This window comes from Seriola aureovittata, chromosome 16 (assembly GCF_021018895.1).
Source record: "Seriola aureovittata isolate HTS-2021-v1 ecotype China chromosome 16, ASM2101889v1, whole genome shotgun sequence".
NCBI classification, from domain to species: domain Eukaryota; kingdom Metazoa; phylum Chordata; class Actinopteri; order Carangiformes; family Carangidae; genus Seriola; species Seriola aureovittata.
Genome location: NC_079379.1, coordinates 25,308,982 through 25,334,540, shown reverse-complemented (window position 1 = coordinate 25,334,540; position 25,559 = coordinate 25,308,982). Strand labels below are relative to the sequence as shown.

The 25,559-nt window shown below is 42.4% G+C and overlaps 3 protein-coding genes across 5 annotated transcripts; all 3 read right to left on the bottom strand.

The window, feature by feature from the left end:
• Nucleotides 1–422: 422 nt before the first annotated feature.
• On the bottom strand, nucleotides 423–12,617 carry LOC130183602 (probable ATP-dependent RNA helicase ddx6). Of its 2 annotated transcripts, none has more exons than XM_056399183.1 (14): nucleotides 12,460–12,617; nucleotides 9,724–10,822; nucleotides 9,530–9,634; nucleotides 8,678–8,807; nucleotides 8,333–8,479; nucleotides 8,069–8,163; nucleotides 7,813–7,935; nucleotides 7,479–7,607; nucleotides 7,148–7,264; nucleotides 6,251–6,314; nucleotides 6,060–6,161; nucleotides 5,562–5,780; nucleotides 2,560–4,973; nucleotides 423–2,500 (listed from the first exon to the last, which is right to left on the bottom strand). In XM_056399183.1, the coding sequence occupies exons 2-12, from the start codon at nucleotides 9,967–9,969 to the stop codon at nucleotides 5,566–5,568; spliced, it is 1,473 nt and encodes a 490-aa protein (XP_056255158.1). In that variant the 5' UTR covers nucleotides 9,970–10,822; nucleotides 12,460–12,617; the 3' UTR covers nucleotides 423–2,500; nucleotides 2,560–4,973; nucleotides 5,562–5,565. The 2 variants fall into 2 exon arrangements, with proteins under 2 accessions (XP_056255158.1, XP_056255157.1); XM_056399182.1 differs by having other exon boundaries at nucleotides 423–2,492.
• A 992-nt stretch (nucleotides 12,618–13,609) lies between these two features.
• LOC130183495 (trypsin-2-like) lies at nucleotides 13,610–15,266 on the bottom strand. The gene is made up of 4 exons (XM_056398999.1): nucleotides 14,939–15,266; nucleotides 14,700–14,836; nucleotides 14,345–14,445; nucleotides 13,610–13,835 (listed from the first exon to the last, which is right to left on the bottom strand). Exons 1-4 carry the CDS (start codon nucleotides 15,063–15,065, stop codon nucleotides 13,712–13,714), a joined length of 489 nt encoding a protein of 162 aa, XP_056254974.1. The 5' UTR covers nucleotides 15,066–15,266; the 3' UTR covers nucleotides 13,610–13,711.
• Nucleotides 15,267–16,461: 1,195 nt separating this feature from the next.
• lipea (lipase, hormone-sensitive a) lies at nucleotides 16,462–25,546 on the bottom strand. 2 transcript variants are annotated; one of them, XM_056398996.1, is made up of 12 exons: nucleotides 25,408–25,546; nucleotides 24,349–24,424; nucleotides 22,645–22,901; nucleotides 21,502–21,786; nucleotides 21,285–21,375; nucleotides 21,051–21,196; nucleotides 20,769–20,954; nucleotides 20,201–20,353; nucleotides 19,565–19,709; nucleotides 18,592–18,819; nucleotides 18,027–18,409; nucleotides 16,462–17,332 (listed from the first exon to the last, which is right to left on the bottom strand). In XM_056398996.1, the coding sequence occupies exons 3-12, from the start codon at nucleotides 22,891–22,893 to the stop codon at nucleotides 17,105–17,107; spliced, it is 2,094 nt and encodes a 697-aa protein (XP_056254971.1). In that variant the 5' UTR covers nucleotides 22,894–22,901; nucleotides 24,349–24,424; nucleotides 25,408–25,546; the 3' UTR covers nucleotides 16,462–17,104. The 2 variants fall into 2 exon arrangements, with proteins under 2 accessions (XP_056254971.1, XP_056254972.1); XM_056398997.1 differs by lacking the exon at nucleotides 25,408–25,546 and adding an exon at nucleotides 24,901–25,165.
• Nucleotides 25,547–25,559: the final 13 nt, after the last annotated feature.

The following is a 25,559-nucleotide window of genomic DNA, read 5'->3' as shown; positions in this document are numbered from 1 at the left end:
AGGTTTTGTATTCTTTTGATTTTTTTAGTTTTAAGTTATTTGTGTTTCTAATGCATGATGTAAAACCCTTTAAGTTGCCTTTTTATGGAGGGACAAGAAATGACAAGTATAAATAAATGCAGAATTATTTGGATTTATAAAAGCAAATAGCATTTTTTATTTTCAAAATGTATTTTGGTATTTACTGTATATTTAAAAAGTGACATAAATAAATATATACACTTTTACTCACTTTTTGTCCTTCGTACTTTTCTGTATGAAATCTGCTATAGAAATGAACACACACACTGATCACCTCTGCTGGAGCTTTCAGGGTCCTCCTCAAGAATTTGGTCAGGCCATCAGGTAATTTCAGATTTATTTAAACCATGTGGCAAAAGATAAAATCAATCAGAGGAAAAATGAAGAGCCGACAGACGATGTTAATTTCTGTTCAATTTATTGAGTTTTACAGCCCTGCATGTATTTCAGTCGAGGACAGAGTGATGAACACAGGTTGCTGAAACACCTTGTGCCACATTTTCATAAGGAAACAGGGAACAAAAAAACATTTTTGCAGTTCCACCCAATCAAAATCTTTTCTGAGTTTTTTAACCTAATGGCACAATAGAGAAAAATTATGGGACAATGACGCAGGAAGTTATCAATTCCCAAAACATCATGGAGTCTGGTTCTAGGCTCGATTGAATTTCAAGTCCAAAATGATGCGGGGTCACCGAGGAACCAACAAGTACAAACAAGACAACTGAAATACTGACTACAGAAGGGTTTTGTTGAAAAGAAAGTTTTAAGTTTAACCAACATTTTTTTTTTTTTTCATGCCAATTCAGAGTCATTCTGTATGAAAACTCCTTTCTATCCCTGTTCTAGAGAAATACTGCTGTAATATCCTCAGCTGAATTCAAACCATAACACTTGAGCTGATTCAGAGTCGGGACATCACTGTGTTCTGAGTGATGCAGCGACGAGCTGCTGCGACCGGATCCTCCGTTTACATCAATCTGCTGAGCTCATCCTTACATTTGGCTCAAATGGAGCGTGGGCGAGTTTCAGTCAGTGCAGCAATTCAATTTAGATGTTACTGGCAATTCAGACATTTATAATATTTAATTTAGTTTTTGAATTTCGCCAATTAAGAATTTGCAGAGCTCGAAGGAGAAACGATAGAACTGCTGTTCTGTACCCGACTCCTCACTTATCTTCTTTTTTTTTTTTTTTTTACTCTTTTAAACAAGTTTCTGACAAATATCCCTCCCTCCCCCCGTGAGCACGACGGACCTGACAGGTCAGCGTGCACACACACACACACACACACACACACACACACGCACACACACACACACACAATGACAAAACCAACTGAGTCACTCAACATTCATAACTGCATTGATCAGAATCTGCTTTGTGACCACAGACTCATTCTGAGAGTTCACCCCATCAACAAGTTTAATTTAGATTAAACAAACTCATTTTATTGGTTTTATTTCATTTGCTCCGACCAACGATTCCGTCAGTTTTAACATTTCTCTCACTACAACTGTGATCCTTAAACTTTTTTTAAGCAACATTAGCTCTTCCTGAGATCTCAACAATTACTTCGGTGAGTGAAACGTTAGAAGAGACAGAAGCTGCTGGGAGGAAATAAAATAAAGCTGAAGTTGCATCAAGGGGAGTTTTCTTTACGGGGTCGAGCGTGTTCCGAGTCAATCAGGCAAAAGTCTGACGTCTAATATAATATATAATAAAAGCCCATTTGAAAAGTCAACATTGGAAAAAAAAAAAAATCCACAATCACTTCCAGCAGGTCTCGACAGGTTTGGCTCTAAATCTCTGTCTAATCTTTTCTTTCTGGAGTGACTGTCAGAGACGTGATGGACAACAAAACATCAAGGACAGAAAAGTGGGAAATGTCTCATTGGAAATGAAATTCATGTCCACAAACTCCTGGAGGAGGAAAGAGATGGAAAAAGAAAAACGACAAAAATCTCATCCCTGACGAGCGTGAACTCTCACACTGATGTTCGAGACGTCGTACAACAGAAACACAAGACGAGTCTGAGACCTGACGTACAACTGCTACGCTCACATGCAGCCACAGACTGTTCACAGGACACTTTTATTATTATTATAATTATTATTATTTCAGATTAACTGCCACATCATGAGAAACCAGGTCGACTGCAACTCTAATGAAATCTGATTTTTCAAAAACGAGATTTTAGTCCAGACGTGAGTTTCACTGAAGCTGCATGTAAACGTAGAGAATCTAAACAACACAGCCTGTCTCACACACACACACACTCTCTCTCTCTCTCTCTCTCTCTCTCACACACACACACTCTCTCTCTCTCTCACACACACACACACACACTCTCTCTCTCACACACACACACACACTCTCTCTCTCTCTCACACACACACACACACACACACACACACACTCACGGACACTTAAAGACACACACCCCTCAAACAGTTGCCTGAACCTCCCTCTCACACACTCTCTCACACACACACACACACACACACACACACACACACACACCCACACCCACACACCACACACACACACACACACACACACACACACACCTTTCCTCATGCGCACACGCACACCACTTTTTTGGTTTTGCTTCAATGTAAATCCTGAAAATCTATTTCAAGGGAAAAAAGGAAACAAAATAATTCGACCTCCTCCACCCGTGAAGCAAAGTATTTTCTTTTTTTTTCTTTTTTTTTTTTACAACTGTAAACGACTAGTGTAAACAATGAATCATTTACAATTTTGTCTCCTCAAAATGATTCATAACACCTCGTATAAAGATTGCCCTGGGGGGGGGGGGGTGGGGGTGGATTGAGCTGCTGAAAACAAATCACAGCACTTTGATCATCTGTCACAGGTTCAAGAAGATCACAGTGCTTCAACGCTTCCTTCAAACTCTCTCCTGTAGAACCCGGCGTCTCTCTGGCACTTCAATCGTCAAGCTAACGAGGTGTTGGAGGGAAAAACCACTTTAAATCAAAGTTTCTGCCGCTGCTTTAAGAACCAGAGAGAGGGAAAGACTCGAGACGCCCAGAGAGCGTCTGATAAAAACACTTGGCTTCTGCAAAAATAACCCAAAATCCTCCAGAAGTTTCCCAGTGCTGAAGCCTCACAGAGCCAAACTGCTTTAAGCAACATCAAAAATAAATCTGAAAAAGCAAAAATAATCTTTTTTTTTAAGTCTTTTTTTTTGTTTTTGTTTTTTTTAAATCATTAGTGACGCTCTGTACGGGGAGGACGAAAAAAAAAAAAAAAAAATAAAAAAAACTCACAGCTGCCTGTTCAAAGATGCTACAATTCTGCTTTCAAACAGATCCCGCCCCTCAAAATAACTCACATTTTATCATTATGAAACAAAGCTGTGCCGGGGAGGGGGGGAGGGGGGGGGGGGCAAAAAAATAAAATAAAATAAAATAAAAAAAAAAGATATCGCTGCTGCTGCCGAAAGAAAACTGATATTTCTTCTGATTTTCACCGTAGTTCAATTGAAGGGGAACGTTGTCGTTTACAGAGCGAGCAGATTTCATGACATCGTTTCTTTTCTTGTTTTTTTATTTCTATAATTTGATAAAAACAGTTTGGAGTTTCTGACGCAGCAGCAGCGAAACAAACGACAACTGTCTAATATGCTTAAGAGCTCGGCGTTCAACCACTGGGCTGCAGACTTTACATTGGCAACTGATACATTCACCAACTTCTATTCTGTCAGGATGGGGCTTAAGAAAAGAAACTTTCACCTCAGGATTTGCAAAAAAAAAAAAAAAAAAAAAGAAAAAAGAAAAGCTTGTTTTATAAACCTTATATTTCCACATTAAGATGTGGGAGGAAAAGAAAGTGGCAGAAAATTCAAACTATTGTTTTGCACCAACTTCAACATAAACCCTGTGAATCTTCTTCTCCTGACACGATGAGACTCGCTCATCTGTCGCCAAGGAAACGGCAAATGTTGCGATGGAAGCTGTTTTGAAGCGTCGCAGGTTTTCATCACCAGCTCCAGAAGCTGATGGATTTTACAGTTTCACCAGCCAAATGTGATTTTTGTTACGTAAGAGAATCTTCAAACAACAGCGACTGTCTGCAGGCAAGCGTCCGCCGACAGCCGTTCGATTCCCATGGCGTCTGTGTGGTTGTAAGCTAACATCCATGACTCAGTACGAGGGCTCGTGTCTTCCCATTTTAACTCTGCTCATGTTTTATTCATAGTGAAAGGGAAAAACAGTCACGCAGTATTTAAATAAAGCTGCCCTTTTTTTATTGCAACGTTCACATTAAAAATAAACGTTCACATTCAGGATGTTTGAGGAGTTTAAGTTTGGACACACACACACACCCATACACACCTCTCAGCAGGAGTGTGTGTGGTGTGTGTGTGTGTTTGTCGTCCGTTTCCCTTTGCATAATGTAACGTTTAAATAAAATCAGATTAATATTTAGTTCATCTGGTTTGTGCTCGTTCTCTGCTGCGTGACAGAAGACAGCAGACTCTGAATGAGTGAACATGGGAGGAATAAGGCACTTGAGTGACAACAGCAGTGAGTGGACAGAACGATGGCTGGTTTTAAGTGCACCATTGTAACATTAAAAACAGACCAACCCTGCTGCTGGTGATGAACACACTCGCCCAGGAAGACGCTTCACCACAGCTCTGACGCTCATTCACACCCACGTCTAACAACATATATATTAGGAGGAAAACATATTATAGTCCCGACCGAGTTTGGTGCAAAACAAGAGTTTAACTTTCTCAGTTCATTTAAAAAAGAAAGAGGCAGCTCTCTGAGGAAAAGAAAGGAAATACTTAGAAATAAAAAACAGCCTTTACATCCATTTGTCAGGCTCTGAAAACGAGGAGGAGAAATGTGAAACTCAAGAGTTGCCTGAAGACTGTGCAAGCGCTGATGTCTGTGCAAAAGCCCGTTTTCCTAATGTCCTGCAGGGAGACAAGAGTCAACGTTAGCAGGACGGAGGTTTGTAATGTAATGAAAAAGTCAAAGGCTCCGTCCACACCACTACGTTTTCATTTAAAAAAAATCTTTTCAAACTAAACCGCTCTCTCTCACATGACCATCACCTACACTGAGCATGTGCGAGCCGCTGTAAACAGGAAGTAGATTGTCTCCTCTGAAGGAGGAACAGCAGAGACAGCTGTAGCATTAAAACAGAGAATGTAAGTGAACAACAGCTGCAAAGACAACAAGGTCAGTGACACTGTCATTCATCATCATGTTGTATTCACCACTGGTAGTCCAGGCTGATGAGAGCCAATCAGGAGAGGCCATGGGTGTGACCTCATTATTACAGAGGTCTCAGTTTCTGTCCAGACTACAACACAACCAACAGTTTTCAAAATAAAACCCCAGAGTTTTCAAAATAAAACGGGGCCAGCAGCGTTTCCAGAAGTCTGTTTTCAGGGCTGGAAAACCCCGGAGTCGAGTAACGAAGGAAAACAGATGAATTTTAAAATGAAAACGTAGCAGTGTGGGCGGAGCCTAAAACTGATCTCAAAGTTAAGTCTCACCTGTTTAGGTGCTATCCTGTTGACGTCCTGGTTTCTCCTCCACCTCCTCCACGTCACAGTCGGCGCTGGATGAGTGGTATTCGGCCACGTAGAGGCTCTTGTCGATGCTGCCGGGAATGGGCTTGATGTCGGTCACCAGCTGGTCTTCGATGGCCTTCAGGTTGAAGCGATCCTCTGACGTGATCAGGTTGATGGCCAAGCCCAGGTGACCGAACCTCCCTGAGAGAGAGACAGTGTGTAATATATTCATTTTATCTTTTTTATAACAGACAGAGTTCACACCGTGTCCGTCCTCATTTACAGCAGAATGAGTCGGTTCAGACGCTGCGTCCTGGAAAACATCCAACAGCCACAGTGAAAAGCAAACAGGCAGATGGAGCTCTACAGGTCTCCCACAGGAACACACACACACACACACACACACACACACACACACACACACACTATATTATAATATAATATAATGGATCAGTTCACAGTTTCAGTGACTAAACGAACCTGATCTTCCGATACGATGGAGGTAAGTCTCCGCGTTCTTGGGGAAGTCGAAGTTGATGACCACGTTGACGGCCTGGATGTCGATACCTCTGGTGAAGAGATCTACAGGAAGACAACGGGACATCACGTCAGTGCAACATCAACATTAAACAGGTGGTTTTGAAATGTTACAGGATACAACAGAAACTCACCTGTGCAGACGAGGTTTCTGCAGAGTCCATTCCTGAAGTCGTGGAACACACGGTTTCTGTATTCCTGAGAACAGCCAGAGACACACATGAGCCATGAGTCTCAGTCTAGACTGTTAAAGACCAAACCCCTCACTATGAGCTCAACACCACTGGTTCTTCATTGAGTAACATTTATATCCTCATGTAGTAATTACATCCTACAAAATAAGAGTTATCTTCCACCTGTTTTAATGCACATTGTAAATGTTTCCGTGTTTGAGGCCGAGGTGGAAAAATCACATGTACATGAAGCATTTGACTTGAATATTGAAGCTTCTGTTGAAGAGATGAAACCATCGGATGAGGCAGTAACTACCTCACATTCACACATGAAACAAACAAAGGCTTTATTTCCATCATGTCGTCTTCACTGTGTTTCCACTGTTCGAGGCCTCGCTGTCACTCTTCAATTAAAAACAGCTGGTTCAATTAACCAGCTGTTTATCTTAGCAACTCTTAATATTTACATAACTAATGGATGGAAATGTGTGTTAAGTCATTCTTTTGCTGATTTTGGCCAAATATGGTTCAAATATCTTCCATTTGTATTTGGGGAAAGTTGTTAAATCTTTTCTCTCTTTTCCCAGAAACATAAATTTAACAAATAGAGTTATTAAAAACATTTGGATGGAAACTCATAATTTTCGTCAAGTCGTTTGTACATAAACCAGATTCTCACAACTTGTAGACACAATGATTATATTTACAACTTGCACATCTAATATTTACCTGAACCTAATTAATCTAAATCCTAGATACGTGAATGAGTCTGATAAACATTCAGCAACACATTTAATCTTATTGGCCACCTGAGAAAATACAAACATCATACAAACAAAAAGTCAACATCTGTCTCACCTGCATCATCTTGGCGTGGATGTAGAAGCAGGAGTAACCCAGCTGAGTGATCTTCTTGGCCAACAGCTCCACCCTCTGAGTGGAGTTACAGAAGATGATTGACTGGTTGATCTGAAGCTGTGAGGGAGGGAGAGACACTGTTATGAGTCACTGCATCAACCTGCTGAGCTGAAGTCTGTTCCTGAAAGAGGAAACTGAAGCAGGATGACAGAGTTTAATCCCGTTCAGACACTGGACAGAAAACACGGTGCGACAGGAAACTGGATTCTTCAACAAGTACAGAAGGACAGTTTGAAATGCATGAACAGTGAACGTAGAGTTGGTCCGTTACCCTGGAGAACAGTGTGTTGAGACAGTGGACTTTCTGCCTCTCAGTGACGTAGGCGTAGAACTGAGTAATGCCCTTCAGAGTCAGCTCCTCCATCAGGTTTATCTCATAGGGTTTCTGAAGGTGCTTGGCCTGCAGCAAGGACACACACACACATGTTAGGGTTTAAAAAGTCACAGTGTCAAAATCAAATCCTGATGTAGGTGAAGACGCCACAGACACAGATCTGAGCCGCAGCGAGAGAACAGCTCGGTCTGCAGCGAGAGCCGAGCGGTGCCAAGTGGCCTCGAGCCATCGGGTCTGAAACGAGCGGCGTGGCAATTAGCCGACTGCTCACCATGAACTTTTGCACGCTGATGGGGAAGGTTGCAGAGTAGAGCAGGATCTGCCTGTTCTTGGCCAGGAAGCTGATGATGTCCTCGATGAGCACCACAAAGTCCTGAGACAGCAGCTTATCCGCCTGAGAGGAGACGGACACGGAGAATTCAACATGAAGCAGCGACGGCAGCAAACACTGACAAACTGTTAGAGACTGAAGATCATCAGATAAACTATTGATCACACTCAGGTTTCATTCTGTGATCGATGATTACCTCATCCATCACCATCATCTGGGCCCTATCCACCTTTGCCACTCCCTTCTTTATTAAGTCCAGGATCCTGCCAGGCGTGGCGATGACCACATGCACTGATGGAGGAAACACGAGGGAATCACACTTTTGTTTTTATCATCTGAAAACTTACTTTAACTACAAACACATAATGTTGAATTATGAATCATAATGTTCTGGACGAGCTGAACATCATAACCCAACATCCAGACTGGATGTACTAAACTCCATGAAGTGGACTCTTACCGGTCTCGTCCAGGCGCATGATGTCATCTCGCAGGTTGGTGCCCCCGGTGGTGGCCATGACTTTGACTCCTCCCAGGTGTTTGCTGATCTGGATGCAGATCTGGCTCACCTGCAGCGCCAGCTCACGGGTGGGCACCATGACGATGGCTGAGGATCAACAACGTACAGGAGAAATCACAGTTAAGATCGCAGAGGGAGAAGTGAACACCAGACGACTGAGGAGCGAAGATTAGAAATGTGATGAGAGGGTAGAAAAAGAAGAGGAGAGGAAACTGGGAAAAGGAGATAAAGGGAGAAAGCAAGAGCCAAGGACAGAAGAAGAGGCAAGTCAATCATGGCTCTCACCCTGTATGTGGTCCTTCTTCAGGTCTATCCTCTCCAGCAGTGGGATCAGATAAGCTCCACTTTTCCCCGTCCCATTCTTAGCCCGGGCCAGAATATCCCGTCCAGACAGGGCGATGGGAATGCTCTCCTCCTGCAACCAACCAAAGATCTCGTCTTTAGACTCATTCTGTGACAACACAATGCCTAAACACATCATGATCTTATACACACAACCATTCTACACTGTGTCGCTGACTTTACATTTTAGCATTTTATTTCATCCTGGAAGCTGAAACTGTGTTTTACATGTTTGACCCTGTGAAGATAATAAGCACTAAACTGCAATAAATCTGGACTGAGTTATAATGAACCAAAAGAGTTCCAAACATTGAGTCTATAACCATGAAGCCTCCTGACAGGTTAGTGGTTCAGACATAATGTCAGTCATTAAAACTAGAATCAGCTCCTCCTCCTCTCAGACTAGTTCCAGGTCACTTCCTGTTTATCCAGACTCAGAGAAAATATGAATCATGTGTGTGAAATTGTGTCATAATTGCTGTGAAGTCTGGAATTATGGCTAAAAAAGTGTTTGTGGTCACGGTGACCTTTGACCTCTGACCACCAAAGTCTAATCAGTTCATCCTTGAGTTCTAGTGAATGTTTGTGCCACATCTGAAGAAGTTCAGTCAAGGTGTTTCTGAGATGTCCTGAGAATGAGACGGACAGACAGACAACCTGGAAACAAAATGGCCGCTCTGACCGCCGCCGGCACAGAGGAATAGAAAGCTATTCTCCAGAAAAGCTGCTGAGTGGATGATGATCATGTGAGGTTGTTCTGATCAATAAAGAAACACTGATAGAAATGAAGCGTACCTGGATGGGGGATGGTTTCTCCCAGCCCATCTCAAAGATGCCCATCAGGAGTTCTCGTTTGAGACAGTAATCTTCAAATTCATTCCCCTTGGTGGACGTCACATCCTGCAGCGGACAGAAGGGTCAGGATGAAAAGGTAGAAAAGAACTTACAGGTTACGGTATGATTAGAAACTGTTGTTCAATGGGACTCACTGAGGTTTTGACCCTGTTGTCTTTGGGAGGGAGCTTTAGGCTCTTTTTCCAGTCATCTCCGAACTTGATGCCTCCTCCGTCCTGGGGGGCGCCGCCTGCTTTCTGGAGAGCACCCAGAGCTTTCCCTTGAGTCGTGGGTGCTGGCTGGACTGAAGCTGGTTTGGTCTGTCCTGCTCTGAGCTGCCCGTTCTGCTTGTTCAGTCCCATGACAACTGGGCCGACGTTTTCTGTTCTGGCCGTTGCCATTTTTCCTGTTTTCCTTGCTTTTGTTGTTTTTTTTCTTCAAAGTATTAGATTTTTGCCTCTTAGGTTTTTCTTTTTAAAAATTCTCTTCAAAAGTAAAAAAGTTTAATAAAGCATTAACAAACAATATTCTCTATTATTCTTAAGTCCAAAGCTTTAACAACAGAAGTGGATTGGTAGTATTTACATATACACATGTACGTGCAGTTCGGTCCCCTTCAACAACAGAGTGACTGACGTACAGGAACATCAAAAAAACACCTTTTTACACAAGAGCTCTTCAAAATGAAGAGAAATTTGCATTCAAATGCATGAATATACTTGCCCACAATATAGAAAAATTATATGTGAACAAGTATCAAAGCGGTTTAAGTCCTGAAATAGAACAACTAAGGCAATCTGAACTTGGGGAATAGCTTCTTCAATTTAATCTGAGTTCAATACTTTAACTTCTGTTTCTAAATGGAACAATATTTCCTGTTTCCACTTCGAGTCCATCAGAGTTGCTCAATATCCCTGTCCTTGAAAAAAGGATGTCCAACTTTGTACAAGTCTTTCCCCAAAATCATATAGTCTGTAATGCTCTGTTTATTTCCACTGTGTGGGTGTCTGTTTCTCCACGCGTGAAAAGAAAATGGATCCTGAAAACACAAGTCATACGAGGGGTTATCTAGTCCAAAGCCAAACAGCTTTCCACCCCTGTCGAGTCCTCTGTGTGCGTCTCCTTCCTGCTCCAGGTGTTCGACCGTCTCTCTGTGGACACCTCAGGTCTTCAGGTCGCTGTGTGAAGTGTTTGAGTGTGGCCGTGATCAACCCGCTGCCTCCTCAAAGTCAGCCAACAACTCAAACTTGTCACCTGAAAGAAATCCAGCGAAGATTTGAAAACAGTTCACAAGCAGCTGACGAATCGTCCATCATAATAAATTAATCTGCCGTGTCTCGATTATTCAAACAACAAACCCGTAAAACTGAGAAGTTGAAAATGGAGGATTTTTGCTTAAGATCAATTTTGTGTCGCACAAATATTTTTTCCTTGTTTCCCATGTTGTTAACAAACACTCAGATTTACATTGAAGGGCTCATAAAGTACAAATCAAGACTTTTGAAGACCTTTCTAATACATCATAGAATTTAATTAAAAACCTGTATCATGGTAAAAAAATGAAAGATGGAAAACCAGTATGGACAATATAGCCTAATACTATCATAGCCCATTTTTTCAGTAGTTCCTAACACTATAGAATAATAATAATAATAATTACCACCAATATAATTAATCCAATTTGAAACTAGGTAAGCAGTAAAACAATGGATGAATTAACCACAAAAAAAATTTAATTCATCAAGTTCATTTAAATTTTTCCTAAAACTGACACGAGCTGATGAGCTTCTGTGGCAGCAGCAGTCCAAGTGTTTGAAACACAGAATGACTGAACAGCTTCCTGAGGCTCAACCCGCTGTCTACCTGCCTCACTTTTAGTTAGAAAGATCTTCTGACAGCCAACAATCACACACAGAAACATATTAGAACTAATGTGCTGTTTACAGCAGCCAGGAGACTAGATTTAAGACTTATACCTTTCTTTAGGGAAGTAAAATCAGTTCTTTTCAAGACTTTCCAGCATACTGAGAACCAATGACATGAGCATTTTCAATACATTCAATACATCACTGTTTGTCCCTGTAACCTGTGGTGGGGTCGGTTTCAGCTCATTAGTGGGGAATTAAGCAACAATGACAACAAATGAGTTAACCGCAGCTTCGATGACAAACACTCTCCTGCAGGAGTTCAGAGCAGTGAAAGGCTTTAGCAGCTAATTCACTAAATGGATTGGTTTAGATTGCACAGGTGAAGCTGCCAGGTGTCAGCCTTCAGAGGCAGATTAAGAAGCACAGACTGATTTAACACGGCTGTCCTACAGTGAAGGCTCTGAGTCTACCTGAAACTAATTTCATAATCACAGCCAATATCTGTCTGGTGACAGTTTGAGTCTCTTCCATTCAAATAAACGTCAACTTACTTTTGGTTGCTGAGATTTTCCAAACAATTTATTTGTAAAACAGTTAACATTAATCATTTATAAAATATTCAACAATCTGTGTAGGTTCATTGGGTTTATAATTTTCCTTTGTAAATCAATAACATTTCGAGAGCTGCGTCTTTTAAGAATCAGCATTAGCGACTTTAGGCTAACGTTAACGCGAAACCAGTGTTAGCTTTAGGCTAACTAGCTGTTAAGCCGCTGCAACACTCGTATTTGACTTTAGATGAAGAGCAAGATTTTAATTTGAAAATTATATGCGTAAAAGTCAAAGACAATAATGATACATGTTGTTATCATTGGTTCTTTGATAATTAATCTGTAACGTAATGCTATATAGCACGATCGCTAGCCTCAAGGCTAATTTAGCACAAACGTTAGCTAGCCTGCTCACAACAACTCTTATGTTTTTAACGGAAACCGGACGGTTCAAAGTCACGGAAAAACCTACCTTAGTTTGTCTGTTATTTTACAAGGGATATCCAGTTCGCAGCTGATCAGTTTTTTTCTTTGTAAGTCGCTCTAATAACTGAATTTTACTTGAAATAAATCGTCTCTATTGTGTTTCTTCTTCCTTTAAATCAACATGGTCGCCTTCTTCTTCGTCTTCTCTTCCTCGGCGTCTCTCTGCTGTTTATCACAAGTGAGACTCCATGACGCCGCTGCCCCCTTCCGTCACACCGCGGTACTGCCATGTACATCGTTATAATGTCTACGCTACATTTCAAAGGATGAATGTATTTTCATGAATATATTCTCCATTAGTGGTTGAAACGTTGTCAGAATTATGCCGCTGGAGTAAAAGCACAGCAGCGACATGAATAAAGGAATGAATCATATTTGTATTACTGTGTCATTAATGTAACTTTACCATACCCAGCTCTCAAACTTATAAGACACCATAATTCATTAGGTTTAGGTCTATATATAATATATTCACTGTAAAATTTATGTTAGTTTTAAATTTGTGGACATATTTGTTCCATTAATTTCTGTCCATCATGAAAATCAATTAACAGTTTAAGTGCAGATTGATTCGACAAGTCTGAGCTACATTAGCTCCTCATGACTGAGAACATTTAATACAGATTTCTACTGTGATGGATTATAGACTCTGTGAATAGATTTTCATATCATGAAGAAATAAATAGAGAATAGATATGGAGTGGTGTGCAAAGCAGCTAGCTGTGATATAAGTGGGCTGAAACATGCAAAACCACAAGTATGATTCATCCAAAGGGAAAACAGATCAGAGTTCAGTCTGGGTTGTGTTGTGGGTTTATGTGATCTCAATGTAAAGAACATTATTCACTAATCTTACTTTTTAATTTTATTCCACTTTTTAAAACTTTCACCAGGTCGCTGCAGTGCTCCACACACACACACATCACACACACCTCACACACACTTCACAGTTCACTCCCAGCACAGCCCCAGTCTGATCTGACAGACTCTGGGCCGCTGCACTGGAGCAGCTGGGGGTTTTTCCCACAACAAATATTCAAACCTGGCAACCTTGAGGTCTAAAAGCAACACAGATAAAAATACTGACTTAAAAAACACAAAACAACAGACTGATAAAATGAATCTGTCAAACAGCGTGAGGTTGTTCATGGTGATATTTTACTGTCATTGTTAAAAACATGATCCACAAACAGTCAAACATTCAACAGCTGCTTAACAAAGTCATAAATATGTTCCTCTTATAAAGAGTCAGTGTGATGACATGAAATGGACAGCAGCTGCAGACAGAGTGGATCTGTCCTCTGCAGGAGGACGTCAGTGAGAGGACATGGTGGACTGGATCCAGTCAGAGAAGTGGCAGACCTGTGGAGACAGAAACACACAGCAGCCAGTGAAGTTTAGAAATGATAAATACAGAGAACACATTCAATACTTTACATAAAAGTAGTTGATGAAAAAGGTCAAAATGGCGTTTTTTCACTTGTGTGCTTCGCTTTTAGAAACAGGAAAACACCTGAGGACGTCTAATGTTCATATAAACTGAACTACTACAGCAACAACTACATGGTTCATTTTACAAAACACATCACAGACGGACAAAATCCTTCAGTGATGAAATCAAATATTGGATTTTAAAGCAGTTCTGACTAAAATCTGATGAGCATCACAAATGATCCTGATTTCTACACAGACAAGAGCATCAAAACAAGATTAATTTTTGGATCTAGTAAAGTTATTCTCTGTCTTTGTATCCTGATATTAAGTCAAAAAAACTTAATTACTTAAAGCAAAATAGTTAATTCACTGATTAAGTTCTTTGATGGATAATTTGCTGATGCCTCTCCAGTCTGGAGCGTGTTAGAGGAACTGACCTTGGCGTAGACTCCGGACGATTCACCTCAGCACAGCCCCATCCCCAGGACACCACCCCCTGCAGCTCGCCGTTACACACCAGAGGACCCCCAGAGTCTCCCTGATGGACCAGACGGAAAATAATGAAGCTCGACACTTGTAACCACCGACGATGAATGGATTAATTGAGAAATAATGGGAAGATGAATTGATAACTTGACTAAATAACACAACAAAAAGTTTAGAAAAGCAGAATGTGAAACTTGTATAGAGACCAGATCAGTTCCAAAGTTATTTTGTCACGTGAAACTGAGTCAACAAGCTGAAATCTGTACAGACAAAACTAAAGTCTGATTGTGTGGTTTTGTGCTGTACCTGGCAGGAGTCCTTTCCTCCCTCCAGGAAGCCGGCACAGAACATGGCGGCGGTGATCCTGTCGGGGTAGGAGCGCTCACAGTCCTGCTGCGACAGGACGGGCAGGTCCAGGCAGTGAAGACACTTCAGACATCCGACTGTGTCACAACACAAAACCACAGAGACACATGAGACACCTGACGGTTGATCTTCTCCCGACTCCTGCAGCCACTGGATTCAATTCACTGGCAGGAACTTACAGGGACTCTGAGTGGCCCCCCACCCTGACACCAGACACTGGGTCCCTGCAGGGGCACATCTGCTGGGCAGGGACGCCGGCTGCACGTACTCATTAAGCTCCGCCGGCTCGGCCAGTTTGATCATCATGATGTCGTTGTTGATGGTGTAACGGTCGTACTCGGGGTGGCGGATGACGGCAGCAGCGGCGATGAACTGCTCGGGGCCGTCCTTGTAGCGAATGTGGTGCTCACCCAAACGCAGCTCAATGTTCTCATCCCTGGTGCATGATGGGAACAGAGCAGAGGTGAACACTCCTCTCTCGGTGGAGCTGGGTGCTGAGGGTCTAACTCTGACTTACTTATAGCAGTGAGCAGCACTGACCACCCAGCGGCTGTTGATCAGGGTTCCTCCGCAGAAGTGCCAGCCGTTGTTGAGCGACACCTGCCAGGGGACGGAGTGAGGTCTACACTCGTAACCCCCGACGATTCTGTCGTCAAAGCTGAAGGCGGCTGAACAGGAAACGGACAGGAGAGGAAACAAGAGAAGAACATATCTCACAATCACATATAAAAGTTCTCACGGTGCCAATCTATAATAATATTAATGACAATAACTTTATTTATACAGCAACTTTTAAACAACACTTTGTAAACACAGTATTATTTTATTTAGATTTTATTTAGTTTTATTTTATTTCTGCCTTTGTTAAGCAGGTTTTGAAAAGTGCTCTGTAAATTATTATTATTATTATTATTATTATTATCAGAGGGAGGTTGTTTTTGGCCTTTAATCTGCCTGTTATTTAGCAAAGGAAGTTACTGCGTAACTTTTTTTTTTTTTTTAAAGAAGCTCAAGAGAGGAAACATCTCTGAAACCTGAGGTGATGAAAGTACTTACTTAATACTTTTGTTTTTTCTTTGACTCAAACTCACCGTTAGTCGCCGCCAACAGGAGGAAGACGTGGAACAACATTGTGTCTTTGGGCTCCTGCAGACAGGGAGGCATCTCATTCGACTCCTCACATTTAAAGTTTGTGTGCGTTTGCTGCGGTCGACGTCACTGATGGTCAGCGCTGAGGAAGAACCAATAGAAGAAGGAGACGGAGACGGAGCTGGTGCCAGAAAAATGACAAACACATCATGTACAGTATGGGAACACTGACAAGTGCTGCAAGAGCAAACAGTGTGAAGGTGGAGGCGGTTATCGTGAAGGATGGGAAATGTCAAGCTGTGTTAAATATGTCACATTCAGGTTATTCTGCTGTAACGTTCATGTTTTATAAATGTGTTGTGACGTTTTACTGTCTGTAATAACCTGCAGAACAATCAGTCATCCACATGTGACACAGACGCTTTAACAATGTTTCTACACAGCAGGATTAAACACACTATTTATGAAATGTGTGATTAAATTAAGAGTAAAACATAAGATTCCACAGGGTCAGGAAGTTCGTCAACACGCTGCACAGAACCGAAGAGGAAACACTAACGAGTCCCAGTTAACATCAGAACGCTTCAAACAAACGAAACATCTAACACCAGGAATCTCTGCAGCTTTGATTTAATACAGACTTATATAGACTCATTTACATTAGAACAAGTTACTTTTACACCCACATCCACATCCTGCTGGTTAATACAAGGTGAAGGCCTCCTGATCAATATGTTGTAAACATGTGACAAACTGGAAAAACCAGATGATATATTTAATCTAACAATAATAATAATAATAATAATAATAATAATACAGTGCATCTAAAGTGCGTTTCCTGTACAAGTAAACCTTTAATCCTGATCCGTTTGATGAACGATCCAAACACTTTAATCTGAAGGCACAACAGCTTCCTGTTACTGACAGGTCAGTGTGTGAGTCACTGTCAGGGCTGGTTATGGTGATTTTTAATGTCAGTCTGTGATATTTTCTATGTGCGTTTCATCAGCATCCTCAGTGTGTGAATCTTAGTAGAAAAATACAGATTATTTCCTTTTCTAATCATCATGTAGGATCATATTAGAGCTGGTAGAAGAACATCGTCGTTGTGCAGGTTCCTCCATCTTTACAGTTTTGTTGCATCCTCTTAACATTTGTTTCCTTTATTTAAACTTATTGCATCCGTCTCTCCACATTCTGTCAGTTCTCTCTTTCAGTCCCAAGAAGGACAGAAACACCAGCCGGAGGGACGGGTTCTATGGCCGTTTGTGAAGTGCAGACGTCGGGTTTTCTTGCTCAAAAATCTCCTTCATTCGCGCCACACACACTTCAGTGGCGACCACGGTCTCCTTGGCGAGCTGTGATAGGCTGAGGAAGCCGTGGGGCAGGTCCTCCACCACCGTCAGAGTCACCGGCTGACCCATGTCTCGCAGCTTCTTGGCAAACATCACAGAGTCGTCCAGCAAGGCGTCCAGAGCAGAGGCCTGAGTGGAGACATGGAGGACACGTACTGAAAACCACAAACAGAAAACTGATACTAGACCACCTCCTCTGGGTCGTATCCCTCCGCCACTCACACTAGTTCCAGGTCACTTCCTGTTTATCCAGAGTCATAAGATATAAAATATGAACCATTTGTGGGAAATTTTGTCTTAACTGCTGTGAAGGGAAAGTCTTGAGTAACAGCTAAAAAGTGTTTTGTGAGGTCACACTGACCTTTGACCTTTAACCACTAAAAACTAATCACTGAGTCCGAGTGAATGTTTGTGATGAAAAAGTTCACTCAAGGTGTTAATGAGATATCGTGTCCACGAGAATGAGACGGACGACCTGAAAACAAAATGGCTGCTGCTCAGACCGTCGCCGACACAGAGGAATAAAAACAGGCTGGATTAGTGTGTGTGTGTGTGTGTGTGTGTGTGTGTGTGTGTGTGTGTGTGTGTGTGTAACTTTGCTTTAGTCCAATTAATTCTCATTAATTTTCATAAGTTGTAAGGAATTGTAATTTTCTGGTGGTAAAATAAAACAGGTGAAACCACATTACACAATGATTTCATGGTGTGTAAGAAGAGGCTCAGGAAGAAGCTGTGTCTGGAATAATCTTCCTGGTGAAATAAATAAACAAAATAAGAGTCTCTGTTGTCTTCTGTAACCCCCCCCCCCCCCCCCCCGTCTTACCACGATGTGGACGGGCGGCAGGCCTCTCAGCAGGTTGTTTGGAGCCAGCAGCGGTGACACAAACGGGTTCCTGATGATGGGACACGAGGTCGGGCGAATGAAAGCCAGGCACTCGGAGCGCAGGGGCTCAAAGCCTTGTGGGTAAGCTCCGGGAGCCAGCGTGGAGGTGTGATTGGACGTCCTGCCGGTCTCGCCGCTCTGAGACCTCCTCTGTGGCGACGACAGGGAGCGTGCTCCACCTGAGCTCCGCATGGGGTCCAGGAAGGACTGGATCCAGTTGGAGGCTCCCTGGGTGAGATCGCTGAGCAGCAGAGCCGTGTCTCTGCCCAGAGCGCTCAGACTGCTGCTGCCCACCGCAGGCTGCACCGTGCACGAGTCTGTACCTGGGAGGGAGGGAGGTCAGACCAAGGGTTAATATCAACATCTTACATAACACGTGTGGTTTTCTGTTTCCTGTTCCAGTGACAGAAAGTGCTCGAGTTAAATGAGCTGTGACATTGATACACACACACACACACACACACACACACACACACACACACACACACACAGTACGCCCACATACCTGCATAGGCGTTGATGCACTTAGCCAGAACACCTAGAGGCAACATTGGGTCGATGAGCGTGAGCAGGCGGGAGGGCGAGGCGTCGGTGGTGAGCAGGGTAGCGGGGTAGGCGGCCATGATGCCGTCGGGGACTCGGATGCCGCTGGACATGGCCTTCATGGACACAGTGATGCAGAGGTTTCCTCCGGCGCTGTCCCCCGCCAGACAGACCCGCTCCGCTGTGGAGCCTGAACAGACAGAAGCATTAACATTTATTAACACTGATGATCATTATATGTTCAATATGTTAAAGAACGAAGAGATTTTAAAAGTTTGTTTGGTGGATGTTTTTATCTAAATCACTTCACATGATCATCAGCTGCTGAAACTATTAGATTTCCTGCTTTTCCAAGTGTCTCATTGGTGCAAAGTCTTTGAACTCTGGACAAAACAATGAATGAAAATGTCACTTTGGGCATTTTTCACAATTTTCTTACGTTTTACAGACAAACCAATAACTGAAAACTCCCTCAAAAGATCATTATTACCATTTAGCCTTTCATCCTGTTTCTATGTCTTTACATTTCTGCAGTGCTTGGGCATGTGAGTGGGCACATATGACACTTTCCATGTTCTGATAATGAACTGATAGTGTGTACACATCAGTACATGTGGTGCCCTCCTGCTGGAGCTGGAGCACTATGAAGGTGTATCTGCTCTGCAGCATTTATTAAAGCCTGTAGACCTGCTCATGTGAATATATTAGTGTATACTGAACATGTTTGTTGCTCTCAGTGTGTTTATAGTTTTCTCTCTTAAGCTTCTTTATACTAAGTAAAAAAAAAAGAAGAAGAAAAGATAAGCAGTAACTTTGTCAAATTACAGGCAGATTAATGGCCAAAGAATATCAAGAAATATTAACAGATTAATAAATAAAAATGTAATGAGTTCTCCTGATTGGTCTACTGCAGCCCAGTGTAGTGTGACCCTCACCCAGCAGGTGACAGTGGTTCAGTGCCCAGCAGTAGGCGTAGAAACACTCCTCCAGAGCTCGGGGAAACGGCGCCTCAGGTGACAGAGAGTAGTCGACGGAGAGGACGGGGACGTTCAGCTCCTTCGACCAGCTCCGAATGTAATTCTGGAAGATGAGAGTAACAGAATAAAAGATGTGTGATGAAGTTCAAAGCAACAGCTGCTTAATAAATGGTTTGTTGATTTGTAAGACTGTAAGACCCTGGGGTTAAACGAAACGCCTTAAGTTAAGATCTTTCCTTAAAATAAAACAGTTGCATGAAACACCCTTAAGTCTTCTCCTTCCTTCCCTTCCTTAAAATGTTCCCTGGAGTATTTAAAGTTTTAAGGTTTTCTCTTCAAACTTCAGAAATCCCTTGAAGTCAGTTAAATTATTGCACAAAAGACCTTAGTGACCAAAGCAAATCAACGGTCTCCATGGAAACAGTAGAATTTTACTGCTGTAAAATCTCTTTCCCTGCCGTAATTTTGAGCAACATCCTTCAGTAACTCCCTCAGCTGACGAGAACCCGCCCCTGGTAATCAATACCATCAACTGTACGTCGTAGCATTAACCAGATGATTTAAATGTAGTAACTCCATCAGTCTGTTCTGTACCTCATGAGATCTGGACGTCTGAGCGACAAAACCTCCTCCGTGGAAGTGGATGAGCAGCCAGGGGGAGCGCGGCTGTTTCTGCACCCAGGGGAGATGAGACACGGAGATGGGAGGAGGGTCGGCTCGGGAGAAAGCCAGCAGCTCTTCACTGTCCTATAAAGTTAAAGGAGAAGCAATAAGGTGTTTTTCTATTTATATGTAATGTCTCTGACCTGCAGGACCTGCTTGTTTTATATTTGTTTATATTTTTATGTTTATTGTTATGAACCAAAACATCGAAGCTAATTCCTTTTATGTTTAAAACCGGCTTAAACCAGATTCTGATCCTGATTCTAACAGGAGACAAAAAGTCCATGTACAAAGTAATTTATCTGAATAAAGAATTATAATTATGAATTACTGAAATATTTTGTGGTTTGTTCACTTTCTTCTCTTTGTTTTTAAATATATTGTTTTCTTTTTTCATCTGTCAACTCTTCTATCCGTTTTGAAAAGTGTCGTATAAATAAAGTTTGCTTTGATTTGTTTGTTTATTACTTTAGGTGTATTGAGAGCTGTAGATCCTCACCTGTCCTTCTCGAAGCTCGTAGGAGATCAGACGCATGTGGACCGGCCCGGGGCCCCAGTGGGCTATTGGAGGCGACACAGTGGCTGTTAGACTGGGGTCTGAGGCCAGAGGAAGGCGCAGTGTGACAGGAGGCACAGTCAGGGTGAAGTTCACCTGCACTTGGTTGGAGGCTATTCTGTTGAAGCCCTGACAGAGACAGTCAGGAGGGAGAGAGGAGTGAAACCACTGAAGAGCAGCTCCGGTACCATCAGAGTGATAGTGAAAGTGTTTGACCCTGCTTACTGTTATAAGGCCGGACTCTGTGAGGTTCCAGAAGGACTTCCAGAACTGCAAATCCAGGTTCTGGGTGATGCGTTCAAACTCAGCGCCCCGCAGGTCAGGATCGATGACGTACTTCCCTGATGTGAGGAGAGAGAGAGCTGCCAAACCTGGAGGGGGAGGGAAACTTATTTTAAAGATGATCACATCTGAAAATATCAAAACAAGGACCTGAGAATAAAGAAGAACAAGACTCACCCAACCCAGACTGCTGCTTCCCATACGTCTCTCCATAGGAAACCATGCTGATGACAACGGTCTGGAGGAACGGACGGAGGGCTGGAGAGAACTGAAAGGAAAAAAGATCAGTGACATAAACTGTACCTGCGTGAAAAGTGTTAACCGACTAATAATCTGAATCACACTTCTTTAACATATCTGTTAAAACAAACAAAGGTCGTGAGGAATAATTCACCTGAAAGCCCAGACAGCGGCCGTAGAAACAGGCCTTGTGCATGGAGCTGTACTCCTGCACCAACCTGCGGCCCAGCTCCCTGTCCTGTAGGGAGTACAGCTGGCCGCAGTCGTTGTCCCTGATCAGCTGCTCGGCGAGGTGGAGGAGGGCGCGCAGCTGACACAGGGCGCTGCAATACGCCTCCATCTCAGACGCGTTGTGCTCGGCCCTGAAGAAGGCACTGTTGTAGTTAGAGGCGATGTACCGGCCCTTATGAATGATGTGCAAGAGGCAGGAGTGTAAGACCTGAAACAAACAGGAGAGACAAAGAAACTGTGGATTTTACTGAAGATGAAGGGAAACGACATTTGAAAGGTTTGGATTCCTTCAGTGTCAGTGGTTCAGGAAATCAAACAGATTCTAACCAGTAAAAACACTAAATAAGTCAGTTTCACATTTAAAGTCAGAGTCTGAGCGACGCTGGAGCTGAGACTGATGCTAACCTTTGTTCTGACTGTTTCTCCGATCGCTCATGAACCAGACGTTCAGCAGGTTTTTACCAGCAGCTGAATGATCCACAGAGGTTTCCTCCTCTCCACAACAAACACACCAGGAGATTAAAACCAGGAGAAACACCCAGAAAGCAGCTGCAGCTGAGCAGCTTGTTTCTCTGATAAAGATCCAGACGTCCGACGACTAAAATCATCTGGTTCTAACAACGGAAACCACCGAGGAGGAAAAAGTGTCTGTGGCTTAAAACTAGATAAAAGTCAATGCTGAGCTTCTGTCAGACAAACACACTGATCATAGAGGATGTGATGTCATCAACAGGCGACCAATGAAACATTACCATGATAAAAATCACAGATTTCTCTGGTTTTTGAATTGATGGAAACATTTGTGATGATGTAAGAACACAACTCGACAACATAAAGAACAGAGGTCCAGTTGTTTTTAGACATTTTAATGTGGAAAAGTTGCAGATTATAACTATAACTACACAAATGTAATGTGTGATGATTAAATTTAACCTGTCATTGTTGACAACCTACAAACTACACTCAAACAGCAACTATGCTCACTTGAGTTTTGTTTACTTACACAAAACTTGTAAGAATCAATAACAGGTCACACAACACAGCACAGTCCAGCAGCGAGTCATACCTTGACCAGGGTGCGGTATCCATTCCCCGGCGTTTGTGCGTCGAAGTCATAGTGGTGATAAATGGCGGTGAAGCTGGCGACCACGGGCTCCAGAGCTCGACCGTGCTCCTGAATCTGTCTCAGACATGTGATCAGGCGCTCGGCAACAGTGCCGTACGGCAAGTCAGAAGACTCAGAAGGCCCACACAGGATAGCGATGTTGTCTTCACACACGGTCTCCAAGGTTGAAAACACAACCTTGTAATCCATATCTGAGGCTGCAGCAGAGAGAGACAGATGAGATGCTTTCTTTAGCCTCCTTTATATCTGCCTCTGTAGCCACTGACACAGCAGACATGTGATGAACATCCTGAAGAACAGGCACCATCACCCTCAGGGTAAACACACGCATCGTGATGATCTCATCTGCTGCAACACAACTCAATGTGTTGGTCGTTGTACTCATGTTATCTCCTTGGTCAAGGGTTGAAGTTCCACAACAGCCTGAGGACAGAACTTTAAAACTGGGTTGTCATGTGATGTGAAGTTGATTTGTTTACTCAAACATAACAATCATATCTGCTGTTTGATTGAGTGAAAATATTGAAAACTTGTATATTGATAGTCTGTTCTCTTTGTTGATAACTGACAAAGACTGAAAAGGAGATTCACATTCACAAACTGACAAGAAAATTAAGGAGCTAACAGCTACGTGCTAAAAAGAGAACCAAGCCTATAAGATATAAGAAATGAATATGAGCAAAATATCCTGTTACTTTAATGACAGTTCAGCTGAACGTGATCAGCTGTTACCCACATCACACAAAACCCCAGAGGTCCCACTGCAGGTTTCTATAATGTAGATGTTACCAGTCCACGATGTGACTGTGTCTCTCTAAAGTCGAGCATTACATGTTATTTATGGTATTTTTATTCCAGTTCAGACTTTGCTGAGACTTTCTCTTTCTCTCTTTATCTGTTAAAGTCTGTTTGATGAATTAGCAAGAAGAGCAGCACAGTGTATTGGCTGATATTAGCTTATCACAAATATATTGTTATTAGCAAATATTCTATTTGTGGCTAAGTAGTGAGAATTGCACTACAGAAATGCCAACAATGATGCGTTTGAGGTCATTTAGAAGAAGTGTCCGTTAAACAGTTTGTCCGCCAGGAAAACACTGTTTATTTTTCAAATGTAAAATGTCCCGCTCACAAAACATCTGGGTCACAATTATTCAAAAAGAATATATATTTTTAAGAATTTGTAATAATAATAATAATAATAATAAGCAGTTGTTCATATGAACATTATGTTCATACACTATAGATAAAAGCATCTGACAAATGATTCCATTTAAATGTAAATGTAAATGAATAAACAGGACATATACTGCGCATGCAGTGTGCACACATGCATTATCCTGCTCCATTAAAGCCACCATGAAAGACTAGAAATATTGTGCAGTGTCAGTTTGGCTGTAATGATATAAAAGAGGAAAATCTCTCCAGTGCCAACAGCAGCTGTCAGCGCACACAGCCTGCAGCACAAAGTGAAATCAGGACACTGTTGTGACAGTGTTCATTAACACTGGAGGCTTTATCACAGTGTTGACACATGCTTGTTTGGGCTTTTCTATTTCAGTGTCTCAATGTGCAGACTTTTAGGCTTCTGACAACAGCAATATGCCACACTAGATGTTCTCTGTGCATTACAGGGATACTCACATTTTCATGCCACAAGGCCTCAGTATTCAACTGTGTTTCACCACAGACAGGGCAGCGGCCTGGATTAAACTTCAGACTGCAACAAATTACAAACAACAACAAAATCTGTTTAGTTATTAAATCCAGACAGAATTATCCACACTGACAAAAACTCAATAAAATCCATTAATTCGCAGAAACGGGACTGAGGTTCAGAGTCCTCAACACTGACAGATGAACTGTCCTGGGGTTATTTTTGTGATTATTATTAGATGCAGAGCTGTGTAACTGTACTGTGACTGCTGAGGTTAAAACTGATCAAACAGTTAGCCTTAAAATCTTTCAGTGTATTTCTCTTTTGTCTTGTGTTTCTTGAAGTTTTGTCTAATTTCTATGTATTTTATTTAAATTCAAATATATTTTATTTTAATTGATTTTATTGTTTTTAAATATGGCCAAAGTATGAGCCAGATTTATTTTGCAACCTGGGGAAGCTGTTCTATGCGCAAAGGATGTTAATGACATCCAAATAAAAACTAATGTATCTATGGCAACAGCTCTGTAACGTCATACCTTCATGACGTGTTTGTAGCCTTCAGGCAGTGAGTTGCAGTGAGAGTGGCGTCAGGTCCAACTGAATCTCACCACCCAGGTAAAAAGCCTCTGACCGATAAACCGCTCCGGCAGATCAAACAGCTGACAGTGACGTCAGCCTGTCAGCGGGCTCGGCTCTGTCCTTGCCCAGCACTGGCAGACATCAGCCTCAGATACCAGCCTCTCTCTCCCGCTGCCAAAACGCCTCCACTCGGGTTTGGAGCTTTCCCGGGCGATGTTAGCTAGTCTCCATACCGTCACACACAAACCCCCCCCCCCCCCCGACAAAATGCTTCACCCGTAACACCAAGTTTGAGGCATTTAAACACCGGCCGCCCTGTTGCTTCCTGGTTAAAAACAACGTCGAAATACAATGACGTAGTTTCATATTCGTCACGAACGTTCAGCGCCGCGTTAAAACCAAACACGGCAGGTATACACCTGTAGATATATGACTTCGTAGTGTTTTAAACAGACTTTACTCACCGATTCGCATCTTCTTCCTCTGTCGGTTTCTGTCAGCGCCCCGCAGCATGCTGGGTAACGTCACGTGCTGTGCCGAAGTCTGTTTCCCTGACGATGTGATGTGATGTGTGTTTCCCGCTCACCTCAAACTAACGTCAAAATAACCTGAAACT

Bases quoted from the DNA above. Each gene is read 5' to 3' on its own strand.
- LOC130183495 (XM_056398999.1), bottom strand. From the start codon at position 15,065: ATGATGATCAAACTGGCCGAGCCGGCGGAGCTTAATGAGTACGTGCAG. The intron at 14,837-14,938 runs GTAAGTTCCTGC...GTTGTGACACAG, and splicing joins GGGGGCCACTCAGAGTCCCT to TCGGATGTCTGAAGTGTCTT. The intron at 13,836-14,344 runs GTCAGTTCCTCT...CTGTCTCCACAG, and splicing joins CGTCCGGAGTCTACGCCAAG to GTCTGCCACTTCTCTGACTG.
- LOC130183602 (XM_056399183.1), bottom strand. From the start codon at position 9,969: ATGGCAACGGCCAGAACAGAAAACGTCGGCCCAGTTGTCATGGGACTG. The intron at 6,162-6,250 runs GTGAGTTTCTGT...GTCTTCCTGTAG, and splicing joins CAGAAACCTCGTCTGCACAG to ATCTCTTCACCAGAGGTATC. The intron at 5,781-6,059 runs GTTCGTTTAGTC...TCTCTCTCTCAG, and splicing joins CCATCGTATCGGAAGATCAG to GGAGGTTCGGTCACCTGGGC.
- lipea (XM_056398996.1), bottom strand. From the start codon at position 22,893: ATGGATTACAAGGTTGTGTTTTCAACCTTGGAGACCGTGTGTGAAGAC. The intron at 21,376-21,501 runs GTGAATTATTCC...TTTTCCTTTCAG, and splicing joins GCCGCTGTCTGGGCTTTCAG to TTCTCTCCAGCCCTCCGTCC. The intron at 20,955-21,050 runs GTAAGCAGGGTC...TGTCTCTGTCAG, and splicing joins CAGAGTCCGGCCTTATAACA to GGCTTCAACAGAATAGCCTC.